Consider the following 20,880-nt stretch of genomic DNA (forward strand, 5'->3'; position numbering starts at 1 on the left):
ATGAAGTAATTAGAGCTAGCATCCTCTTCAAGTTTTAGTTTGCATTATTTCATTTGACAGATAAAATTATTCATGATATATTCTAACGTAGTTATTCTTATTTCCCTTTTTCTTCTTTGAAGCTCCAAACCAAATAGTCATCATTTCCATGCCCATGGGTTCACCAAAAAACTAGTGCAACTTTGCAGAGATCACACTTGAGATTTTGCTATTTGGGATGCTGTGATATAGCCAAATTGCACCATCATGCCATAATTATGCTACAACAGCACTTAAGATTCGATGGGAACCTAACTTGGCATGGTGCAAATGTGATAGCACATGGGTTGGAGCAAATTAGCTTGAATCACGCCTTCACATGTGATATGACTTAATTACATCATCCCATGTGTAATTCTAATGAAACTACATTGTACAATTTGACCAAAATTATATTTGAAATGGTTTGATTTAAGTTAAATTTGATCTGTGATTTGGCTAAATTAACACTAAGAGGCATTAATTTGGTTAATAGGAATGGAATAATTAGAGTCAATGGTGATGCTGGCAGCATTAAGGACAGTTAAGACTCCAGGGTTTGTGTTGTAAATTGAGGATTGAGGATCATTGGGGTGGTTTGGTACCAAAATAATTCAAAGAGCTTCGCCTTTAACCATGTGGTTAGGTCACTTTGCACTGATAACAAAAGCTATTGACTTTATGGAAGGGATGGTTTTACACGTCACATTTTCTTGTTACCTTGTACATAATTAAAGATAATTAAGAAAAGGAGAATTATTGAGCTCATCAATGGGTATGGGATTGGGAACGCAAACAAGAGCTGATTGGCGTGTTTTCTTATTATCATTTTATGCTAAATCTGGACGAAACCCATCTCCCTTTCTCCCTATTTCTCTTCCTTCTTTATTCTTTTTTAAATTCCCTGTTACCCATCTTCACAAACTTACACTTCGCCACGCAATTCTTCTAACTATATCATCACGATTAATCTTGTAAGTTTTTAAATTCCTTCCTTATTTTCTTTTTGGTGTTTTTGTTTCGCTTTGTTTGATCCGATTTTAATTAGATTGTGAAGAATGAATTGAGTTGAGTTTTTTTTTTTTAAAAAAAAAAAATGGATTTTCAATCGAATTTGCAATCGGAATCTGGAAAATTGGAACAAGTAATATCCCAGTTTCTGCTCAAGATTCTTCATGTGATACTCGAATCACGTGTTCCTTCTCTTCACTCACGCAACCGATCTTCGGTTTATCGCGTGAGGAGGACTGATAAATGGTTCAATTTAGTGCTGGGAGACCGCCCTTCTGCTTTAGATAATTTGAATTTTTGGCATAGAAATGTTCTGGATCCTATGATTATTGATATAATTCTGCTTCATAAGGATCTCAATTTAGTTGGGTCGTCGTCATCCTCTTCTAATGAGACTGTGATCGAGAGATGGGTTGTTCAATATGAGTCTGCTAAAAATATGCGTCACCAAATGAATGATACTTCTTCGTCTTATAAAAAGACTTACAGGAAGTCCATTATACTTTTGAGATCACTTTATACCCATATGAGGCTTCTCCCAGCTTATAGGATCTTTCGCCAGCTTAGCTCGTCGAGTCAGAGTTTTAATTTTGATATCATTTACAAGGTGTCTTCGTTTAGCAATCTGCTTTCACTGGCTAATGAGGAGATGATGTGCAAATACACTTTTGTTCCCATTGAGGCACTTCCTGGTCGCCTTTGTGTGTCTGTGACTTACCTTCCTACGCTAACTCATTTTAACCTTGAACCTTTAGTGTCATTGCCTCCTAAGATTATATCAGATTACGTTGGTAGTCCTTTAACTGATCCAATGAGGTCTTTTCCCTCTTCGGAGAAGGGTGCTTGCTCTACATCTTTTTCATTTAGAGGAGTTAGGCCTCCATCCCCTATGCCATTGGAACGTCCACATAGTTGGTCAAGTGGATTTCAAAAGGGAGCTCCATTTGTGCAGAATCAGCCAATTAGTGGTTCCCCTTCTGCATCTCGCCTATCCCCTCTGTCATATGATTTTTCATCTTCACCTAATGATAATTATAGTCATAGAGTTCAAAATTTTAGACCAACAGCTCATCATCGGTCTCCCAGTTATGAAGAGTATCAGCTTTCGCCTCCATTTTCGCCATATGCTTCCCCCTCTCCCCCTACACATTTGTCCAGTGGGAATCCTATTTATGCTAATAAAAGTTCTGGGACGGCCCCTGTAACTATCCCACATCCAATGCGAAGTTCTAGATACCTTTCTTCAGACTTTTCTGATCCAAATAGGCATTCTCTTCCACCGCTCTCTCCTATAAGTACAAAGCATGATCTTTCATCACAAGAGTCTACATCTGCAAACCGCTTATACAGGAGAACAGAGTCTCTAAAAGCTGGAGAATTGCATGGTGCAGTTAATCATTCTTCTGTCCACAAGGTAGTCTTGCTTTTATGGTCTTGAATCTCATACTTATATGATTTTTTCAACTAAAAGAACAATTCTTATTTGTTTTGCAGATGATCAGAGATAGTAAAGATGATAGTGGCCGGTTCTCAGGGTTGTTATCTTCTAGTGGCTCACCACGTGTTGGATTTTCTAGAAGCTCTAGTAGATTATCTTTTCAGGATGACTTGGATGATTGTGACTTCTCTTGTCCTTTTGATGTTGATGATGTTGATACATCAGATTCCATAGCCAGGTGCTTCATTTTGCTTAATTTCCTTGCTTCTAAATGCTGTTATGAACAGTATCATAGTAGTGAATGAAGTAAAAAACCACTAGTGGTCCAATTATTTGAGTAAAATGATATACTTTCCATCATTGTTGCTGCATTTCCTGGGATGTCAGGCTTGCTTCAAGTTTCTGTGATGTTGCTGTAAAAATGCTAGGTCTTCAGAATTTTCTGATAGAAAGTTAAACATTGTGAAATACAAGCATTATATGATGCTTGATGTATCGACCTCTAAACTTAAACTAATCCTAAATTTGGGCTTTGGTTATGTAGTCTATAAGTTTCATAATGTTCTTCCTTTTCTTTCACTGGACAAAGTTAACAGGTTGATTATACAGCTATGATGCCAATATTATAAAGCTCCTTGATATTGACTTCTCATAAATGACTTCAATCACTAGTTCTACAGTTCTACATCTTCATTTTAATGATGCTTCAAAACCATTCTAGATTTATTCTGGTTTTTATTTATTGCTTTTGCAACTAGTGACATCAAAATCCTGGTTTGCAAAATGGATGTGACAAGTGAGTGTCATGTATGCCATCCAAAATACTTCTATTTTAGTTATTCGGGCCACATGCAAAATTGCTTTTGCGGGTGGTGTGGTAGTTGTTTGTCTACTCAAAAGGATGTGATCTCATGAACTGGTGAAGAGCACTACTGCATTTGCCGGTGTTTGGATAAATCTAGCTGCTTAATTTGGATCCTTGTGCTGTGATCCACTGGACTGGGTTCCATATCCCTTGGAATACAAAATTACAGTCAGTTATTGTTTCCTTGTTTTTCCTTTCTTACTGAAGTTGATAGGATTCTTTGGTACCGTTCTAAGTGGCTATGACCTTTAAGTTTATGGGATTCTTTGTGTTCAATTGCAACTATTGGAAATTGTTATTACAATGCTACCCCCTTTTTTCTTGCTTCTCTTGTTTCGGCGTGTGCAGAAGATACTATCATTGCCGTTTACTAACACAAAGTCAGGACCAGATTGCTTTGGAACTAGTATTTTTGTTTTTGTTTTATTGTCTTTCATTTACTGGACTGATTGGAATCTATTTATTGCTGGATTTTGCCATGGTGCTTATTTTTAAGTAGCCTGAGATCCAAAAATACTGTCTCACAATTTTCTTATTTCTTTTTGGATATGCAGTCAGAATCTTGAGGCGAAAACAACTGCAGAGTGCTCACCCCAGTCACATTCAACGGGTAGAAAATCACAAGATGCTGCTGTTGGTGTTCTTGTGCAAATGTTGAGGACAGCCCCGCCTCTTCGTCAAGATTCTAGTATTTACTCTACCCACTCATTAAGGCCAGAAGATCCTGAGGGAGGGGTTGGTACAGCTTCTGGATTCTTCATGCCTCGAAAAACAGCAGATGCTCTGGAAGAGCTTAGGAGTTACCGAGAAATGAGAGACCTGCTTCTCTCCAAGAGTGGGACTCGGGTGTTAAGCAGGGAAGAGGCAAGATAGCTTCTTCAAATTTGTGGGTTCATCTTTCTCTTACAGAAGCTGCACTTGTCAACGAGATTACATCGATCAGCACTGAGTTATAGACACTGGAGCCTCAGCAACACAGTTGTTTTAATGCTATGTAGAAAGGAGAGAATAACAAATCATGTACATATCATAACTGAATGTTAACATCGCTTGCTATTTTCAAATTTCAATGGAAATGGAAAAACATGTTGCCAGGAAAAGAATCCATATCCTGTGCAATGTTTTTGTGTTCCCTTCTTACAGAATGTACAGATTACGAGGGGCAAGAAAAATGCACAATGCTAGTCAAGCTATCAAAACCTTGATGCACAATTTTAGTCTTCTCAAAGTTACATAATAAAAATAGTCTTCTATGCCAAATATTGTTGGTGTATACAGTGTTATGATGAATATATTTATAATAATTTATGGTTGCCAAATGAATGATAAAATATATGAAATTGAAATTATCATGATGCTTGAGAAGAAATGGAAGTAAGGAGTTGGGCATTGAAGGAGAAGAGGATCTAAAAATATATCAGATTGAACCGCATTAAGCAAAGTGTGAAGGGGCTATTTACACTAAATTTACACAACCCCAACAACCCATCAAAAGCAATTGCTTGACCAAAATATTTCATTAAATGCTGTCAAAGTTTATTAGCCACACTCATCATCTATTAAATTAAATGTATTCCCATGATAGTTTTCCAATTTTACTGCATGTGGGGGAAAATCCACCAGTTATGAAACATACAATAAATTTTTAGGTGGAATATTAATTTGGCCAAATGACTAATTCTCAGCCAAGCTTAAATAAACTACATATCCTCACTTTTTTAAGTTAAACAGCTATTAGTTTCTCATCGATAAGGGCATACATGTCATTTTGTTCAAATATTATGATAGGGGTATTATTAACTGTAATTTTGTCTTTGAATTTTAATATATTATTACTATAACACCCTTGTCAAGTTTGACTGTGAACAATTTTATAATTTGTAAATATCATTTTTTAAAACTTATTAAAGATAAATAAATATTTTCACTGTATCATATTTTAGAAATCATATATTCACTCTTATATATTTTAAAATATTTTATAACCTTAATAGTTTGTAATATGTCATTTGTACATTTAATTTATTATGTCTTGTTTAATTTTTTGGGGTGTAAATGTCATTTTTTAAACTATAAGGAGACAAATTGAAATTTAAAAAATTTAAAACCAGTCCAAACTCTTTTTGAAATTCTAAAACCCATAAAAAATTTAAAAGCAGGGACGTCACTGTAGTTTATTAAAACTTATGGGACGAGGATAATATTACTCTGGTCTTTGGCCCAAATACCCAACCGCTTATAAACCATCACACAGCCAGTTAATTCAAATTCCCAGAGGCGCTAAAGATCGTTCTCCCATCCCATGGATTCTTCTGCTTCCTGCCCCTTCTGTCATCTCACACTTCCACTTACACAGCTCCAGAGGTATCATTTCTTTTTTTGACCTTTTTTGTTTTATTTATCCATTATTAACCATTTTCTTGGTTTAATTATTCACCTGTTCAATTCATCACTCACGCAGACACGCCAATTCCCACCTTGATGATGAGGACGATAACAAAATTAACCCTAATTTGGCTTCAAAGATTTCATTCTTAGTTGGTTCTCAAATTAAGAGCGATTTTCACAAAATAAATTATGGTTTAGTCTTGTTGTTGCGAAAATGTTTAGAACAGGAACGTGATAGCTCGACAACCACTTATCTATCGAGTTATGTGGATCATTTTCAGAGCGTTGTCTCTGAAGATTTGGGATGGGGTTGTGGATGGCGAAACATCCAAATGCTTTCTTCATTTGTTATTTCTGAAAGGTCGGATGCTAAGGATGTTTTATTTGGTGGTTCTGGTTTTGTACCCGATTTACCGTCCCTTCAGCGGTGGCTTGAGATTGCTTGGGAGAGGGGTTTTGATGTAGTGGGGTCGGCCCATTTTAATCAAAGTATTTATGGTTCTAGAAGTTGGATTGGAGCCACTGAATGTGCTGCCCTTTTTCGTTCGTTTGGATTGCGTGCTAGGGTTGTGGATTTTAGTGATAAGGATTTCGAAAATCTTTATCTCTCAGTTCCTAATACGGTGAAGAGAAATGATGTGACGGGTAAGAGGAAAGCGCTGCAAGTACTTGGACCAATGGATAGGTATTTGGTTAGAAAGAATTGTGATGCAAATGTTGGTGGTGAAATCTGTAGAGACTTGGGTAGTGGCAATGATGTGGAAATGGCAAAGAGTGACCGGCATCAAATTCTCATGGATTGGGTGCGGAATTATTTTTCAGATGAAACTTCAATGATATATGGTCATCGTCATGTGATCATTACTAAGAAATCGTAAGTGTCTATCTTGTGGATTATTATAGCCTTACTTGCAGGTTAATAGTTATGTATTGACATTGCCACGTATGCAGTCATTCTTTTATTTTAGGTGTTTTGTTGATGTTAAGATACATGCTTTGATGTTCAGGCCCTTGTACTTCCAGCATGATGGACATTCACGAACCATTATAGGGATTCAAGTTAAAAACCTAAAGAAGGGTATCCAGCAATACAATCTGTTAATTTTAGACCCTGCTCATGTAAGTATTACGTGTACAATTCTATTTTTTCAGCTATGTTAGAAGCTTGCATCTTTCATTTGATTATTTAACTTCCTGTGTATGCCTATTAGAGATTTGTATTATGCTCATGATTATTTATTCTTTTTCCACCTATTTCCGAATTTACAATATTCGTAAATATGATCCCAAGTCCTTGCAATAAGTCTTATCTGTGTGTTTAAAATTTAATATTCTTTGACCAATAATGAGGATCTAGGCATGTCTCTTTTTTTAGGAACATAAGATACTTGTTGTTTATCTATACTTGATGTTATACCTATATACTCTAGATGCTTAAAGAAAGAATATGAGAAAAGAAAGTTAGGAATATAGCAATCATAATCACCAGGTTATGACAAAAAACTGCACACCTCAAACCATGAAAAGCTAGTGAATGCCCCTTAGTGATTCCATTGCAGTGAACTCTATTATGAAATGTCCATCTGGTTATTAAACTTTTTTTGTCAGCTAAAGAATTTCAAAACTCAGTAAATTCTTTTCAGGAGTATTTCTTCATTATTGACAATGCTTATACTTTAGCTAAGTTCATTTGTTGAGAAAAAGGGCATCAGTAACCTGTCAGTGAACATCAAAGCGATTGTTAGATATCATATAGTTTTTTATGCTAATAGAGCAATCTTTTTGGAGATTGCATACAAGTTTAGTAGGCTTAAAGTCCTCTATCTTCAGGATATTGTCACCCTGTCTATCAAATCCTTAAAATTTATGGGACTCATCTCACTTAATAAAGAGAAGAGTGGCACAGTTTTGGTTGATAAATTTGGGTTTCTATTAGCCTATCTCCAATGTATAATATGGTGATCATGTTTCCTATCCTCTCCCCACCAACCATTTGGTGAAATAATGTAGTGTTGCTTTCTTTTTGTATTATTTGGATATGACTTTTGCCTCTGCACTCTTCATATCATCATATCTACTAAAATAATTGTGTACTTGCAATATCCATAAAGTTGATAGTAGTATTTTGTCACTGTAGTCTTCATTTTCTTTGACCTTTTGCTTGTCACAAACAATTGCGACCATAAGGAGAATGGTTGCTTGAAATTGTTATTTCAGTATTCATTTGAACAAAATGATAGCAAATAACTTGTCTGAAAATCTTTTGGAAAACCTAGCAACATTCGGTTTACTTTTCATATGGTTCCGACGTACTTTCAGTGACCTACTATAGCTGACTACTGTTGATTTACTGCAAAATATTGTTAGGGCCTCTTGCCGATAGTTTGTCATTATTTCTTATTAGGATGGAGGATGTTGACCCTTGATATTCTAGAGCACACGTTTTAGTGTCACTGATATTGCATCATATAATTCCATTTTACATAAATGTAGGAAACAGCTGCACTAGAAAGATCTCTCAAGGAAAATAAAGGATGGAAGAAGCTTTTAAAAAGAGGGGTTCACACACTGAAGAAGCCACAGTACCAGGTTTTAATGCAGTTAATAGATTTGCCTCTTTTCTCTGCTATTTTGTAGTTGTTAATGTTACGTTATGTTCCAGTTATGCTATGTTGATACTGGAATTGCCACTGGGAAGGAGTTGGAGCAGCTGAAGACAATAGATAGCACGTTGATTACATTCTGAGGAATATCTAGAACTTTTTTCCATTTAGGTATTGCTCGTTTATTTTCACAAGTTGTTTAGTTTTAACATGTCGTTAAGCTATGCTTATTTCTCTGTCTCTGTTTTTTTATTTTTTAGTGGCAAACAGGAGTGAGTCCTACTTAACACCTAACACAATAGTGTATGGCTTGGTTGTAACTAACAAATCCTTGTGAAGTTTTGGAATTTATCTCTATGATAGAAAATATGATCTTGTACAATTATATATTTTTTCCGTATAAGCTCTTTAGCTGCTATAATTTTGAATAAACTCTCACTAGCCAATCTCCAAAGAGTAGCATCTTACCTTTGTGAAATGCAATTTTGGAGTTTATTACCATGGGAGGCCATTGTTGCAACTGTAACATCTGACAATAAACCCCTCTACATTTCTTATTTACGGCATTCATTACTAATTTTCTAGACTCAAACATCAATGACACTGGATCCTCTTTAGGAGCAAGATTGCAGGTCTCAAGTATAGCGCTAGCAGTGGCTATTCTTAGATTTGTCCACCTGAATGTTTGCAAGCCCTTCACCAAAAATCATATTGTAACCATCAGCAAATTACCACAGGGCAATGGCATGTGTAATATTCCCTAAACTAAGAGAGAAGCCTTGAATGAGTCCATAGTTATTGTTTTACATCCTGTTATGTTTCTCTAAGTCAATTTCCTCATTCATTCCAAGACTCAAGTCCAATGGGAATCTCTCATCAAGAGAGAATTCTCAAAAGAGCTTGCTAGGCAAATAGATGTTGAAATCAAGGCAAACATAGGATACCACTCAAATGCAAACAGCCATCCATCCATCCCATAACAAAGCCAGAAAAATGTACACTTGATACCTACTTCCCTGTGCTGTCATGATGGTGTATGTTGAAAATCCTTACTCTTATCACTTTTACTAATAAAGACTCTCACTTCAAAATCTGCCCCCTATAATCATGTCATTGTTATTGCCTTAATTATTGCCAGTGTATGCAAATCATGATCAAAGTATTAAGGATATATATATATATGGAAGCCCTAAAAGCTGAGTTTCTTGTCCACCACTCTTTGAATCTGATGGGAAGTTTTAGGCTCTTCCTAACAAATGCAGATCAAAGTATAATTTTGAAAATCAGCAAGATGCTCAGTTACCATCTAATTAAGAAGAGTCTAGAGATTGATAAAAAATAATTAATCTGTAATTTACTGAAACTCGTTTTATTCAGGAATGTTTTCAAAAGAAGGGGTCACAAAAATGCCCTGTCAATTGTGATTTCCACAACATTTTCTTTCTTCCACTCTCCAGAACCAAGAGGTCCTAAGACTCTTGCATGAAGAGTGTAAATTGGGTCTTAACCACTAATAGAATGAAGCATATATTAATGGAAGGCAATTATCATTTTTAAATTGAAGAGTTGTTCAATTTTAAGAGTTGGGTTTTTGGCTGTCACTTTTTCCTGTTTGCCTAATCCCTATTTATTTTGACTAAGGACTAGCTAGGCTATTAATTGGAGGGTTAAATTTAAGCGTATGATATATGAAATCAGAGGCCAAAAGAACATTTCCCAACCAAAGGTTAGTTAAAATGATAAGTTTCCATAAGTTCAAAAAATTTAGATTCTTACCCGTTATCCATCTTGTTAGTAAAATTCGTTAAATAAAAGGTAAAAAGATCATTATCCATAAATTTTTTTATTTTCTCTTTTGTCCCTCATTTTTTCTTTTTCTTTTTTTTTTCCCTTTCCCTTTCAACACTTTTTAAGGCAAACTGCAAATTTAGAAAATGTTAAGAGGTGTTCCTCAATCAAGAGAATCACGTAAAATTACATAGTAGGACAAATTTCGATCCCTCATTTCTTCACTATTCCCAACAGACCCTCAAGAAAAGACATCTGTTAATAGGACTAGAGTAGCGTTTAAAGAATATGAACCATGACTTGAGGTAGATCTAAGCTATTTGTTCTCATTCTTCATGGATACAAATAGTTAGTCAAATTTTATGTCTTCCCTCGAATCAAATCATATCCCTAAAATTCACTTTAGCCAGATAAAATTTACCTCAACCTTTTTCAGTTAGATGAAACTCATTCACAACTAGACACCCTTCAAAGATAAGGGCTCAAGGCTGTTGGTGGTGCTTGTGGATTTACAAACAACTCCTTGAAATCCACACAGAGAATTGCAGATAAGATGTCCATGCTGAAGCCACCAGAGCCTTGAGAATGTGTCATACAGCTCTGCTTCTTTGATAGGGATATTCAACTTCCCCTTCTTGATGCCCTCGAAAACATGTCTTTGATGTTCCTTGATTCAGTCTCCACTTTCGCCTTTTTGGTTTGCTTTGCAGTTTTGGACTTCTTCTCGCTTTTGTTCTTGCCCTGGTAAATTATAACAAATAAACAGACAAATGAGCAAGAAATACAAAGAAGCAACAAATAATTGCTATTCCCATCACATTTTGCCATCAATCAGCAATTGTGCATGCTGAGCTTGAGCTCGGCTCGTTTTGAGTGGAGTCAAACTGGAGCTTGTCAAGCTCATTTCAAAAATGTTCAAGCTTTGCTCGTTTAAGAGAAGTTAAACTCGAGTTCAAAGTTGAACCAAGCTTTGACCTCGGTTTAATGCTAAAATAACGTCGTTTTGATACATATAAGTCAAAACAATATTATTTTGATACGTATTGATCAAAACGTTATTGTTTTAGTTAATTTGTATTGAATTTTTTAGGCTTGCAAGCTGGACAAGTCGAACACCCCCAAAACTCAAACTCAAACTCGAGTTCAAAAATATTGGACTTTCAAGCTTAGGCTCGGCTTTGTTTCAGATTCGTTCGTGCCAAACTCAAGTTCAAGCTCGGGCTTGTTTCGGACTCGTTCGCTTCAAGCTCGACTTATAAGGGTTAGAAATTATCAAGGTTCAGGGAAAATTTTGCCATGCTTAAAAAACGATAAATGGCCTCTTGTGTTTAACTTGTAGTGAGTCGATGCTACTCAAATATTTATAGAACTAAAGTCTTCTTCGAATGAGATATTTATCTGAACAAAAATCAAGGTTGTAATGGGAAGTTATTATAACAGAATGAATCTAAAAAGTAGTTGATATTATTGTAAGAATTTCAATACTAAGAAATTGTAGGTACCTGAAAGAGATTGGAAGACTTAAGGTTGGTTTCCATGGAACTTTGAAGAACTTCCATCTCTTGTGACTTTATGCTTTCAACTGGAAAATTTAAACTGCAAACACATTTCATTACACTTTGTTACAGCATATGATAAGAAAACATTCCAAAGTCAAGTTATTTGATTTTGGACCCTTCCTATGTTCATAAGACCAGGTATGATTTAATTCCAAATGGAAATGAGAATCGGAATTAGAAGTGATACTTCAAATTGTTACACAAGAGCTTCAACCAAGGTTCATCCTTCACATACTCCCCTAATATTGAAACCGCATCTGCTACTGTAATAACAAAAAAGAGCAATAAATTAAGAGGAAATTTTTTCAATCATTTATAATATTAAATTTACAATTTACAAGCCACATCAGTGCAATCAAGATGTTTATCAAACATATAGCAAGCTTTTAAGACACAAAATGGATCTTCCAAATGAGATCAATGCCTCCACAAACACGCATACATCCCATGCATAATTGTATAATTAAAGATATAGTGGACTTAATTATGCTTGAAGACCGAACTTGATTTCCAATGCAAAGTGATGGAATAACTAAGAGACAGATAACAACTTGAAGAATAACAGAGTTTATTGATCACAGAGAAAATTGTTGGTATTTCACTATGGATCTTTGAATACAGCTAGATAGAATCTCCATCTCCAAACTACAATTACATGGAAATCTCTCTCCTAAAACTCTTTATGGCAATAGTCTCAAAATGCCACTAATGTAACTATATTTACAAATCAATTTTGTTAAGAGATTGACATCTGTTAAAGTGATTTATGAATATTTTACTCCTAAAACAAGAGAGAATTTTTCCTCTGATAAAGTATATCCGAGTCAAATTCCTTAATGAACTTTTCGTTCCATATCTTATCCAGTGAGTAGCCCTTTATTTTTCCAGATTTGAAATCTAAACCATGAACTGAATGCATAAAACTTGATAATATCTTTCTTTTCTCTTCTCTTCTCTTTCAACACAACACTAGGCAAGGTATTACAAAGCAGAAACATTTTAAAAACAGTAATTTTACACATCCTTAGAAATGTAAATGTTAATTATATTTAATTTAAATGTTTAAAAATATGAATAAATCAATGGCTTAGCAAAATTTAAAATCCAAATGCTAAATGACAAGAAAAGCCTAACATCAAAATTTTATGTACATTGACACTGATCTGGCTATTGAGAAAGAACACCTTTGAGATCGAATCAATTAATTGGTCTTCTCCTATATCTTGCAACCAACAAACATTAACTACAAAAAACAAAGTCTAGTAGGAGATTGTTTGCATGCTAATCTCGCTTATTCACTGAAAAAAACAAGCACCTTTATGAATCAACTTATTGAAAAACATATGTCATGGTTATATCTTGGCATCTCAATGTGATCTTCAGTCACAATATGTTCACAAAAAGCCGCATTTTCTTATTTTTTATTTCCCTTTGTCCTAAAATACTTCAGATTACATAAAAATTTATTACCTTAAACTGAAACTATAGATATCAGTTCATACATGCATGCTATCAATGTGAATGATTCCATTGCAGCCAATGATTTCCTGGACAATTATTACCTTAAGTTCACCACAATGCTTGCTTAAACATTAAAACATCATAACATTTAAAAGAGGCAATCAATTCATCAAAATGAGGCAATAAAGTGTATTGCTTAAAGCCATACATGTATCTTTTTCATCTTGAGCAGCATAGTTCTTGTCTAAAAGTGGTAGAGTCTCTTTCAGTTTGCGTACCTGCAATCCCATAGGCCCAACTATAATAGGGTTAGAATATCTCTATTTTTCAAAAGAACAAGATATTATAAGATGTTAAAAGGTTTTGGTTCATATAAAGAAATCACTAAATCTGTTTAAAAAAAAAAATTTGATGGGGAAAAGTAGGGAATAAGATTAACAGACAGTGACCATATGATTTAAGAGAGATCTAAGGAAATCCATGTCACTACAGGACCCACTTTTTCATGCCACAACATGGTCTGTGAGGCACAGATAGAATTTGGGCATTTACAGTAAAATCCACCAAAACGAATGGTTATTCATAATGTCATGCATCCTAATCCATTAACTTATAGCTTAAACAGAAGAGGACAGACCTTGTAGGATAACCAAGATAAAACCTTAGAGTCATCAAGCCTAAAGAATATCGATGATCCAATTTCTGCAGAGTCAAAAAAGGAAAAAGAGTAAATTTTAAAAAGGTACTGCAAAGTAAGGATATGCTATCTTTATTTTGCTGTCTTAAATCATAACTATCATTTTAACATACATTCATAGTATAATGGAATAGTTTGATGGTATCGGGTATCACACCATCAAGTGTTAAGCATTCCAAATAGGACATTAACTTTGAGTCAAGATCAATATTTGAATGCTTAAATTCTGCAAAGATTTAAGAAACAAGCAAGTGCAACGCCCATTCTCTCTCCTAGAACATTTTGAACTTCCAGTGAACCAAGTTAAGTCTAATTACAGATTAGGTGCAAACCTCCAAACTGCATACTACTTGTACAAACAGAATGCCGATGTATGCATTCCTTATTAAAGTTTCCAAGAGTTAGTATGCTTTTTTTGTGTGTGTGTGTATTTTAACCAAAGAACAAAACTCTTACTATCATGGAATAATATCCTTTACTTAACATGTTTGAGTATGATAATAGGCAGATATAGGTAGTAAGCAACCTTTGGTTTCACAGACAACATGCATACAGTTCTCAGCAACAGGTAGCAAATATTGATAACCAGGGTAGCCATTAACGAAAATTATCTCTTCTAATAGCCTGAATTTCCCAGGATCATCCCCCTTCTGCATTCATTCAAAACTATACAATTATTACTGAGAAAAAAACAACTAAAGAATGGAGCAGATATTATTTAGAATGAACAAATAAAGAACCCATAAATCCTTGTAATTGCACATACAAATGTCTTCTACCAAAATATTTATAGCAAAAGTATAAAATGGATTCTACTGAGTGACAATGAATATCACAAAGGCAAGTGGTGATTGTACCTTCATTCTAGCTTCTTGAAAAAGGGGCAGCATCATGAATACGGGATCAACTGGAGTGGCAGTAAATATGCGCCCATCTTCATGAAGGTAAGTAAGGAAAAAAAAAAAAAACTATAAGAGGTAACAAACTGAAAGTAAATCAAATGGACTGCCATAGTATGGATAGCATAAATCAAAGGCAACCTCTCAGCAAAAACTTAAGCAAATAATAAACTACTTGAGTTCAACCTCAATGACGCAGATCGAGAGTTCCAAAAAAATTATAAAAAGGAGGAGCAAGACAGCTATGTGGCATACAGTGGCTTAGCACTTCCAAGTATAACAAAATAACACTTAAAGTCAAATGAAAGAATATGAGAAAGCAGTCAACAGGACAAGATTATGGGGGAAACATGTTCATAATTGAGCTCCTTCAGTAGTTAGAAGCTATTGGAATCTGTAAATTATCCAACTATTTATTACACAATTATCAATAACCTAGTTTGTAACACCAAACCTTCTAGTAGGAAAGTTAAATATGTGTTTGTTAAATTGAGTTAGATTGGCAAATCGCATTAAATTGAGTTAGATTTGCATATCACCTTCTATGCTATCTTGTAGCAGTATTCTTAACCATAATGTACATACAAACATACACACAATGTATAATAGCAAAAATGGAACATAGGTACAAATTTGTATAGTAAATCTATCTCAGGGACTAATAAAATGTAATTGACTGTACTAAACAGAGTGTTATATTTATATAGCCATCAGAATATACCATCTACCTTCACAAACATAATCACCAAGAAACCAAGACCTGTATGATTGCTTAAACCAATTAATTTCTTGAAGCACCCCATTGTTAAAGAGATAGCAAGTTGTAGTTCCTGCAAAAAAGATTAAATGTTTTAGAATATGCAAAACGAGCATTTTTCATGCATAGCTTTTAATAATGACCATCTAACTAAGATGTGCTTAAAAAGAGAACATGATAAAAGGTAAAACATGAATACATGTCACATTAATTACCGGCAACCTACAAACATAGTTTGAGAAGGATTGTAAAACATAAACGAAAGATGATAAGACAAAAAAAAAAAATCCATATAATTAGAGTAGTATTTCAATATTTTTAATATCAGAAAATCTGTTCAATAACCTAAGAAACCAACCCTCTTAATGTTTTCAACCTTTACACTAGTTTCTTGGATTGTATACAAACATTGTTCACAAAAACATTCAACCCATTTCATCCAAACACATTTTCATAAATTTATTGCACTCCTATTTTAAAAAAATTGCATTTAAATTCAGAACAAAAATATCCTATATCTAAACACTATTTTCGGAAAAGGTCACACCAGTTCAACCAAATGCTATATCATAAGATTTTATTGTTTACCTTGTTTCCGAAAACTAAAAAGTTGACGAATAATTCAAATTCTATACTACAAAGATACTATTTAAATTAAACAAAGGCGTGAAAAGCATAATAAATGAAAATAACGTAAAACCAAGAACCCTAACAAATTTTTAAAAAATAATAATAATCTAAAATTTACCTGATTTAGGATGGAGTAAAGATAACAAGCGCCCACTGCTTTCAGTAGCATTAGAATCTGCCAAGATAAAACAAATGATAAAAATAAAAGAAAGAAAGAAAGAAAAAAATGATAAAGACAATAGGTAAAGAAAAGAAAAGGAATGAAATCCAAGTACCAGGAGCAATGAGAAGACGTGTTCCATCACTACCGTTCCACCAACCCATTTTTGGAGCTTTCCCTTTGAGTAACAAAAAACTAAGCAGAGAGTAAAGTAGTAGTGAGGGCGCAAAGTGATGGTTTCCCGCTACTATTAGACCTGGTAAACGGCGGGTATCCGCGGGTAACCGTTCAAACAACGGGTATGGATTTTCACTTCTCAATGTGTATTTTGATTTAATTGGAAGGGGAGTGCTGTTAGTTTCGACGTCGTATTTGGTTTATCTAATTAAAAATAGAATATTTTAATTTAATAAATTAATAGATCCAAATAATCTATCAATTTATATGCCAATGTTGAAAACGGTGTCTATATAACTTAATCCGTTTTAATATGTATATATTACGTTCATGTTAGCCAAAAAAAACTCTCTCATAAACATCCCTTCATTATATTCAATGACCATAATACCCCTTAATGTATAAGCGACCAAAACTTATCTTGACCTTTACAATTTTCTCCTCGCCTTCAAACCTTAAACCATCCCGAATCTCGCATTCAAACTCTAAACAAACCCAAATTTCTTTCATTCACCAGTTGGAATTTTCTTTGTGATTTGAAATTCATTTGACTAAGATATGAAAAGAGTAATTAGCTCGATATTATCAACCAAGTAAAAAATGTCTAATGAACAACATGTAATCTTTTGAGGCATTTCATTGAACATTCTACATCTCTGTAATTCAAAATTCATCATTATGATAAAATGCAAAAACCATTATTTGAAAAAATAACTCTAACAAACATTTTTACAAAACGAAAAATAATACAATAGTAACAACTATAAATTTCAAAACACTTTTTTTTTTTCAACTAGGAATTTAGGATTGTGTTTATTATTTTACTTTATTGTTTAAGAAAGTTATACATAACGATATAGATTACTGAAAGGAAAAAGAATTTTTTTTACGACATAAGTGTGAGACTCCTCATTTAAATTTTGAAGATGTTTATTTATTTTGTCGGATGCACCTATTGGAAAATACTTTTCGACTCATTGATAATATAAGTAATGTTTTATTAACTAAAATCAAACCCTATTAATTAAAAAAAAAAAGAATGATAGAAAGGTTAAATAGTAATTTTACCATTTATAAATAAAAAAAAAAAAACTAGTTTTGATATCAAACCTAGATGTTTTAGATACTAAAGTTTAACCTATTAATAAGTTTTAAAACTTATATTTACACCCTTAAAGTCTAACCACCATTTATTATCACCAACATTAAAGTAGACATTGGATGAAGTGGTAAAAGTTGATACCAGTAAGATGAGATGTCAAAAGTTACAATCAACACCATAAATCTAAAAACTAAAAAATCAACGTATGAAAAGAGTTACCAGATTTTATTTGTGTAAAATAAAGTGAAAACGACAATACCATTAGGGGAATAAGTCGAAGATAGATATATCAACATTAAAAGTGTTTGTTGTTATTGAATCAACACTGAAAATGAGTTGTCGCAAAGTGAGATTGTTGGTTAGGCTCCCAAAGAAAGTGATTAGTAATGTTAGAAGTTGAAAGAAAACTGTTTAAGGAAGAAGAATATTTTTGTTGAAGTTATTTTTACATTATAAAATTGTTTAGGAAAGTATTTTTTGTTAACAAATTTAGATTTTATGTAAGAAAATGTTACTTATATTATTAAATGGCAGAAAAGTGTCTTAAAATCAACCTTGGGGGAGAAAATTAAATCTATTTATTTTCTTAGTCATTTATTCTTAGAGATACCAAAATGTGCAATCCAATTTGAAGTCATTCGTGGATAGGGCTCGGTTGGGATTGGGATTGGGATCGGGATCGTGCTCAACCCCATTAAGATTGAATATAAATGAAATATTCAACAAAAATATTATAAGTATAAACTTGGTAAAATTTGACAGTGATTTAATACATTATAAAAAAAAAAATTGGGTTAAGATTATAATTTTTAATATAAAAAATAGTTCAGATCGAGTTTAGATTGACACCCGTGTTATATCTTAAATTTACCTAAACTGATTCGAAAATTTTAAATAAAATATTACATAATATCGTTAAAAAACTATTTATAATTTATTTTTTTAATCAATATGTTATAAATACTATTATTTTGAACTTATTATAACAATCACATTCCTCGTATAAATTGAAAATTAAATTTCTTAAATATTTAATAAAGAATTGTTACTTTCGTTGGGTATCAATTATATTATTTTAAAATTAAAGTTGTAGATTTATTTGGATTATTGATAATGATATTATGTTTTTTTTTTATTCTACTAGGGGTGTGCATAATTTGGTTAAAATTATAAAATCGGATCGAATTACTTAAAAATTGTGATTTGGTTTAGTTTTATTTGTAAAATAGTTTGGTTTAAGTTGATATGTTTTTAAAAATTGTTTTCAATTTCGGGTTATTGTATAGACGATTTTCAAACAAAATCAAACTATAAATAGTATTTAAAAAATATATAATTATATTTGATATAATTTTTTAATAAATAATTAAATATACAATTTGTTTATTTCATATTTATTTTATCATTCTTTATGTGTATAATATTTCATATTTATTTTACATATTTATATTATGTTTTAAAAAACTATAATTTAATTAATTTTTAAAAATAATATATATTTATAAATAAATAATTTTAATATATTTAAACAATAATCTAAATCGGATGAACAGTTTAATTTGATTTAAAAATTAAAATAGTTTAATTTAATTTAAAAAAATTTTAAATTATTTTTTTATTTTGATTTGAAAAAACTTTTAAATCATACAAAATTAGGTCGTGAATATCCTTAATCCCTACAATTGATTATATAAAACAACAATAAATAAATTACTATTATTAACTTGAAATAAATTAATTTTATTTTTTGTCTGTATTATTTTAAATAAATTGTGTTTTTTTTGACATTTAATAAAATAAATTATGTAGTTATTATTTGTATTTTAATATGATTTTACTTATTATATAATTTAGATTATTTTAATCTGATTAAGTTAATATATAAACATTTGGATTTGATTTAATATTAAAAATTTTTAATACAATTTTATTTTAAATTAAATTAGGTTTAACGTAGCAGTTGAATTGAATATCATAAAACTCAATGTTGACCAGATCCGCATTAAAACCTTGTCTCCAGGCCGCCTTCGTCTCGTCGGCCTCAAAGTTTAAGTGAGAGAAAGTCATGTTCATACGTAACCACTCCACTGGTTCAGTAATTATTACGTACATCAGTGTCTGTCATGACAATTGCAGTAGAGAAGGTGCCTAGCTATTTATTATGTTTCCACTTCCTTCCCACGTTTTGAATGTTTAAATCCTCCCATCCTCGTGGTTTACTTAACTTTCAAATGGACAACCTAAACTGACGGCACTTATGGCTTGTCATCTAATATTAATAATATATTTGTAAATAATTTTTAATTTATATAATTTATTTATATATATAATTTTATTCTCCCCACATTTTAATTATTATTTTTAATATTAATACTTTAAAAATACAATAAAATTATTATTTATATATGATTATGTAATTTTAAATTATGAATAAAAAATATTTAATTATATAATAATATATATAAATATATACATAATTATATATTTAAAACCGGTAGATATAATATTACTTTTAAAAATATTTCAATAAAACTTCAGAGATTCTTTTAAAAAATTTCAAGGAGGAGTTAACGTGACAAAAATTTCCGTTATGTTCTGCACTACATCCCGTGGTTTACCTAACCTTCATGGCCAATACAAACAGTTACATTTATCATCCAAAAAAAAAAAAATAAATGGGTGTATTTAACAGAGGAATGACTATTTTTCCCTCAAATTATGACAAAGCAAAAAATTATTATATTTTAAATTAAAAAATATTTTAACATTTTTTATCAAAAATTAAACGTTAAGTTATATTTTTTATTTTTTTATAAATATTATAAAATTAATATCATTTACATTTTTAATATATAAATAAATTAATTTTCTTTTACTAATTTTAAAATTTATCCCTTCAACTTTTATTTCCAATTAAAAAATCATAACTCTAACCTTAATTCCAGTTAGTCTTATATTTGAAATTATACTATTTTAATGTATTTTTATAAAAAACACATTAAAACGGTGCAAATCTTATTGAATTATATTATTTTAATATAATTACAATTGAAATTAAATCATTTTGATATAATTTTGATTGAAATCATACCATTCATATACAATTTTGGTTGAATCAAACTATTTTAATATAATTTTCATTTAAATCTTAATATGTCTTATGATTTTGGATGAAATCTATCATATCTAATGCAATTCCAATAATTGTCAATGACTGTTATACATTATAAATTTTATTTTATTTTATTTTTATAAAACAAGGATAAAAATATATATTTAATAAAACTTGCAAATAAAATATTATTTAACTTTAATAAATATCTAATA

General features: G+C 31.9%; 3 protein-coding genes across 4 annotated transcripts; 2 read left to right on the plus strand and 1 right to left on the minus strand.

The window, feature by feature from the left end:
- The first annotated feature begins 772 nt into the window (after positions 1-772).
- On the plus strand, positions 773-4,464 carry LOC123225324 (autophagy-related protein 13a). Its single transcript, XM_044649261.1, has 3 exons — positions 773-2,443; positions 2,524-2,705; positions 3,887-4,464. The coding sequence occupies exons 1-3, from the start codon at positions 1,115-1,117 to the stop codon at positions 4,203-4,205; spliced, it is 1,830 nt and encodes a 609-aa protein (XP_044505196.1). The 5' UTR covers positions 773-1,114; the 3' UTR covers positions 4,206-4,464.
- Positions 4,465-5,563: 1,099 nt separating this feature from the next.
- LOC123214208 (zinc finger-containing ubiquitin peptidase 1) lies at positions 5,564-8,705 on the plus strand. Of its 2 annotated transcripts, XM_044633991.1 has the most exons (6): positions 5,564-5,696; positions 5,794-6,594; positions 6,728-6,839; positions 8,214-8,309; positions 8,383-8,494; positions 8,584-8,705. In XM_044633991.1, the coding sequence occupies exons 1-5, from the start codon at positions 5,635-5,637 to the stop codon at positions 8,464-8,466; spliced, it is 1,155 nt and encodes a 384-aa protein (XP_044489926.1). In that variant the 5' UTR covers positions 5,564-5,634; the 3' UTR covers positions 8,467-8,494; positions 8,584-8,705. The 2 variants fall into 2 exon arrangements, with proteins under 2 accessions (XP_044489926.1, XP_044489918.1); XM_044633983.1 differs by having other exon boundaries at positions 8,383-8,705.
- A 1,544-nt stretch (positions 8,706-10,249) lies between these two features.
- LOC123212308 (ribonuclease H2 subunit B) lies at positions 10,250-16,582 on the minus strand. Its single transcript, XM_044631400.1, has 10 exons — positions 16,390-16,582; positions 16,233-16,289; positions 15,456-15,557; positions 14,686-14,762; positions 14,355-14,478; positions 13,769-13,833; positions 13,340-13,409; positions 11,858-11,933; positions 11,614-11,707; positions 10,250-10,852 (listed from the first exon to the last, which is right to left on the minus strand). The coding sequence occupies exons 1-10, from the start codon at positions 16,436-16,438 to the stop codon at positions 10,733-10,735; spliced, it is 834 nt and encodes a 277-aa protein (XP_044487335.1). The 5' UTR covers positions 16,439-16,582; the 3' UTR covers positions 10,250-10,732.
- Positions 16,583-20,880: the final 4,298 nt, after the last annotated feature.

This window comes from Mangifera indica, chromosome 1 (genome assembly GCF_011075055.1).
Source record: "Mangifera indica cultivar Alphonso chromosome 1, CATAS_Mindica_2.1, whole genome shotgun sequence".
NCBI classification, from domain to species: domain Eukaryota; kingdom Viridiplantae; phylum Streptophyta; class Magnoliopsida; order Sapindales; family Anacardiaceae; genus Mangifera; species Mangifera indica.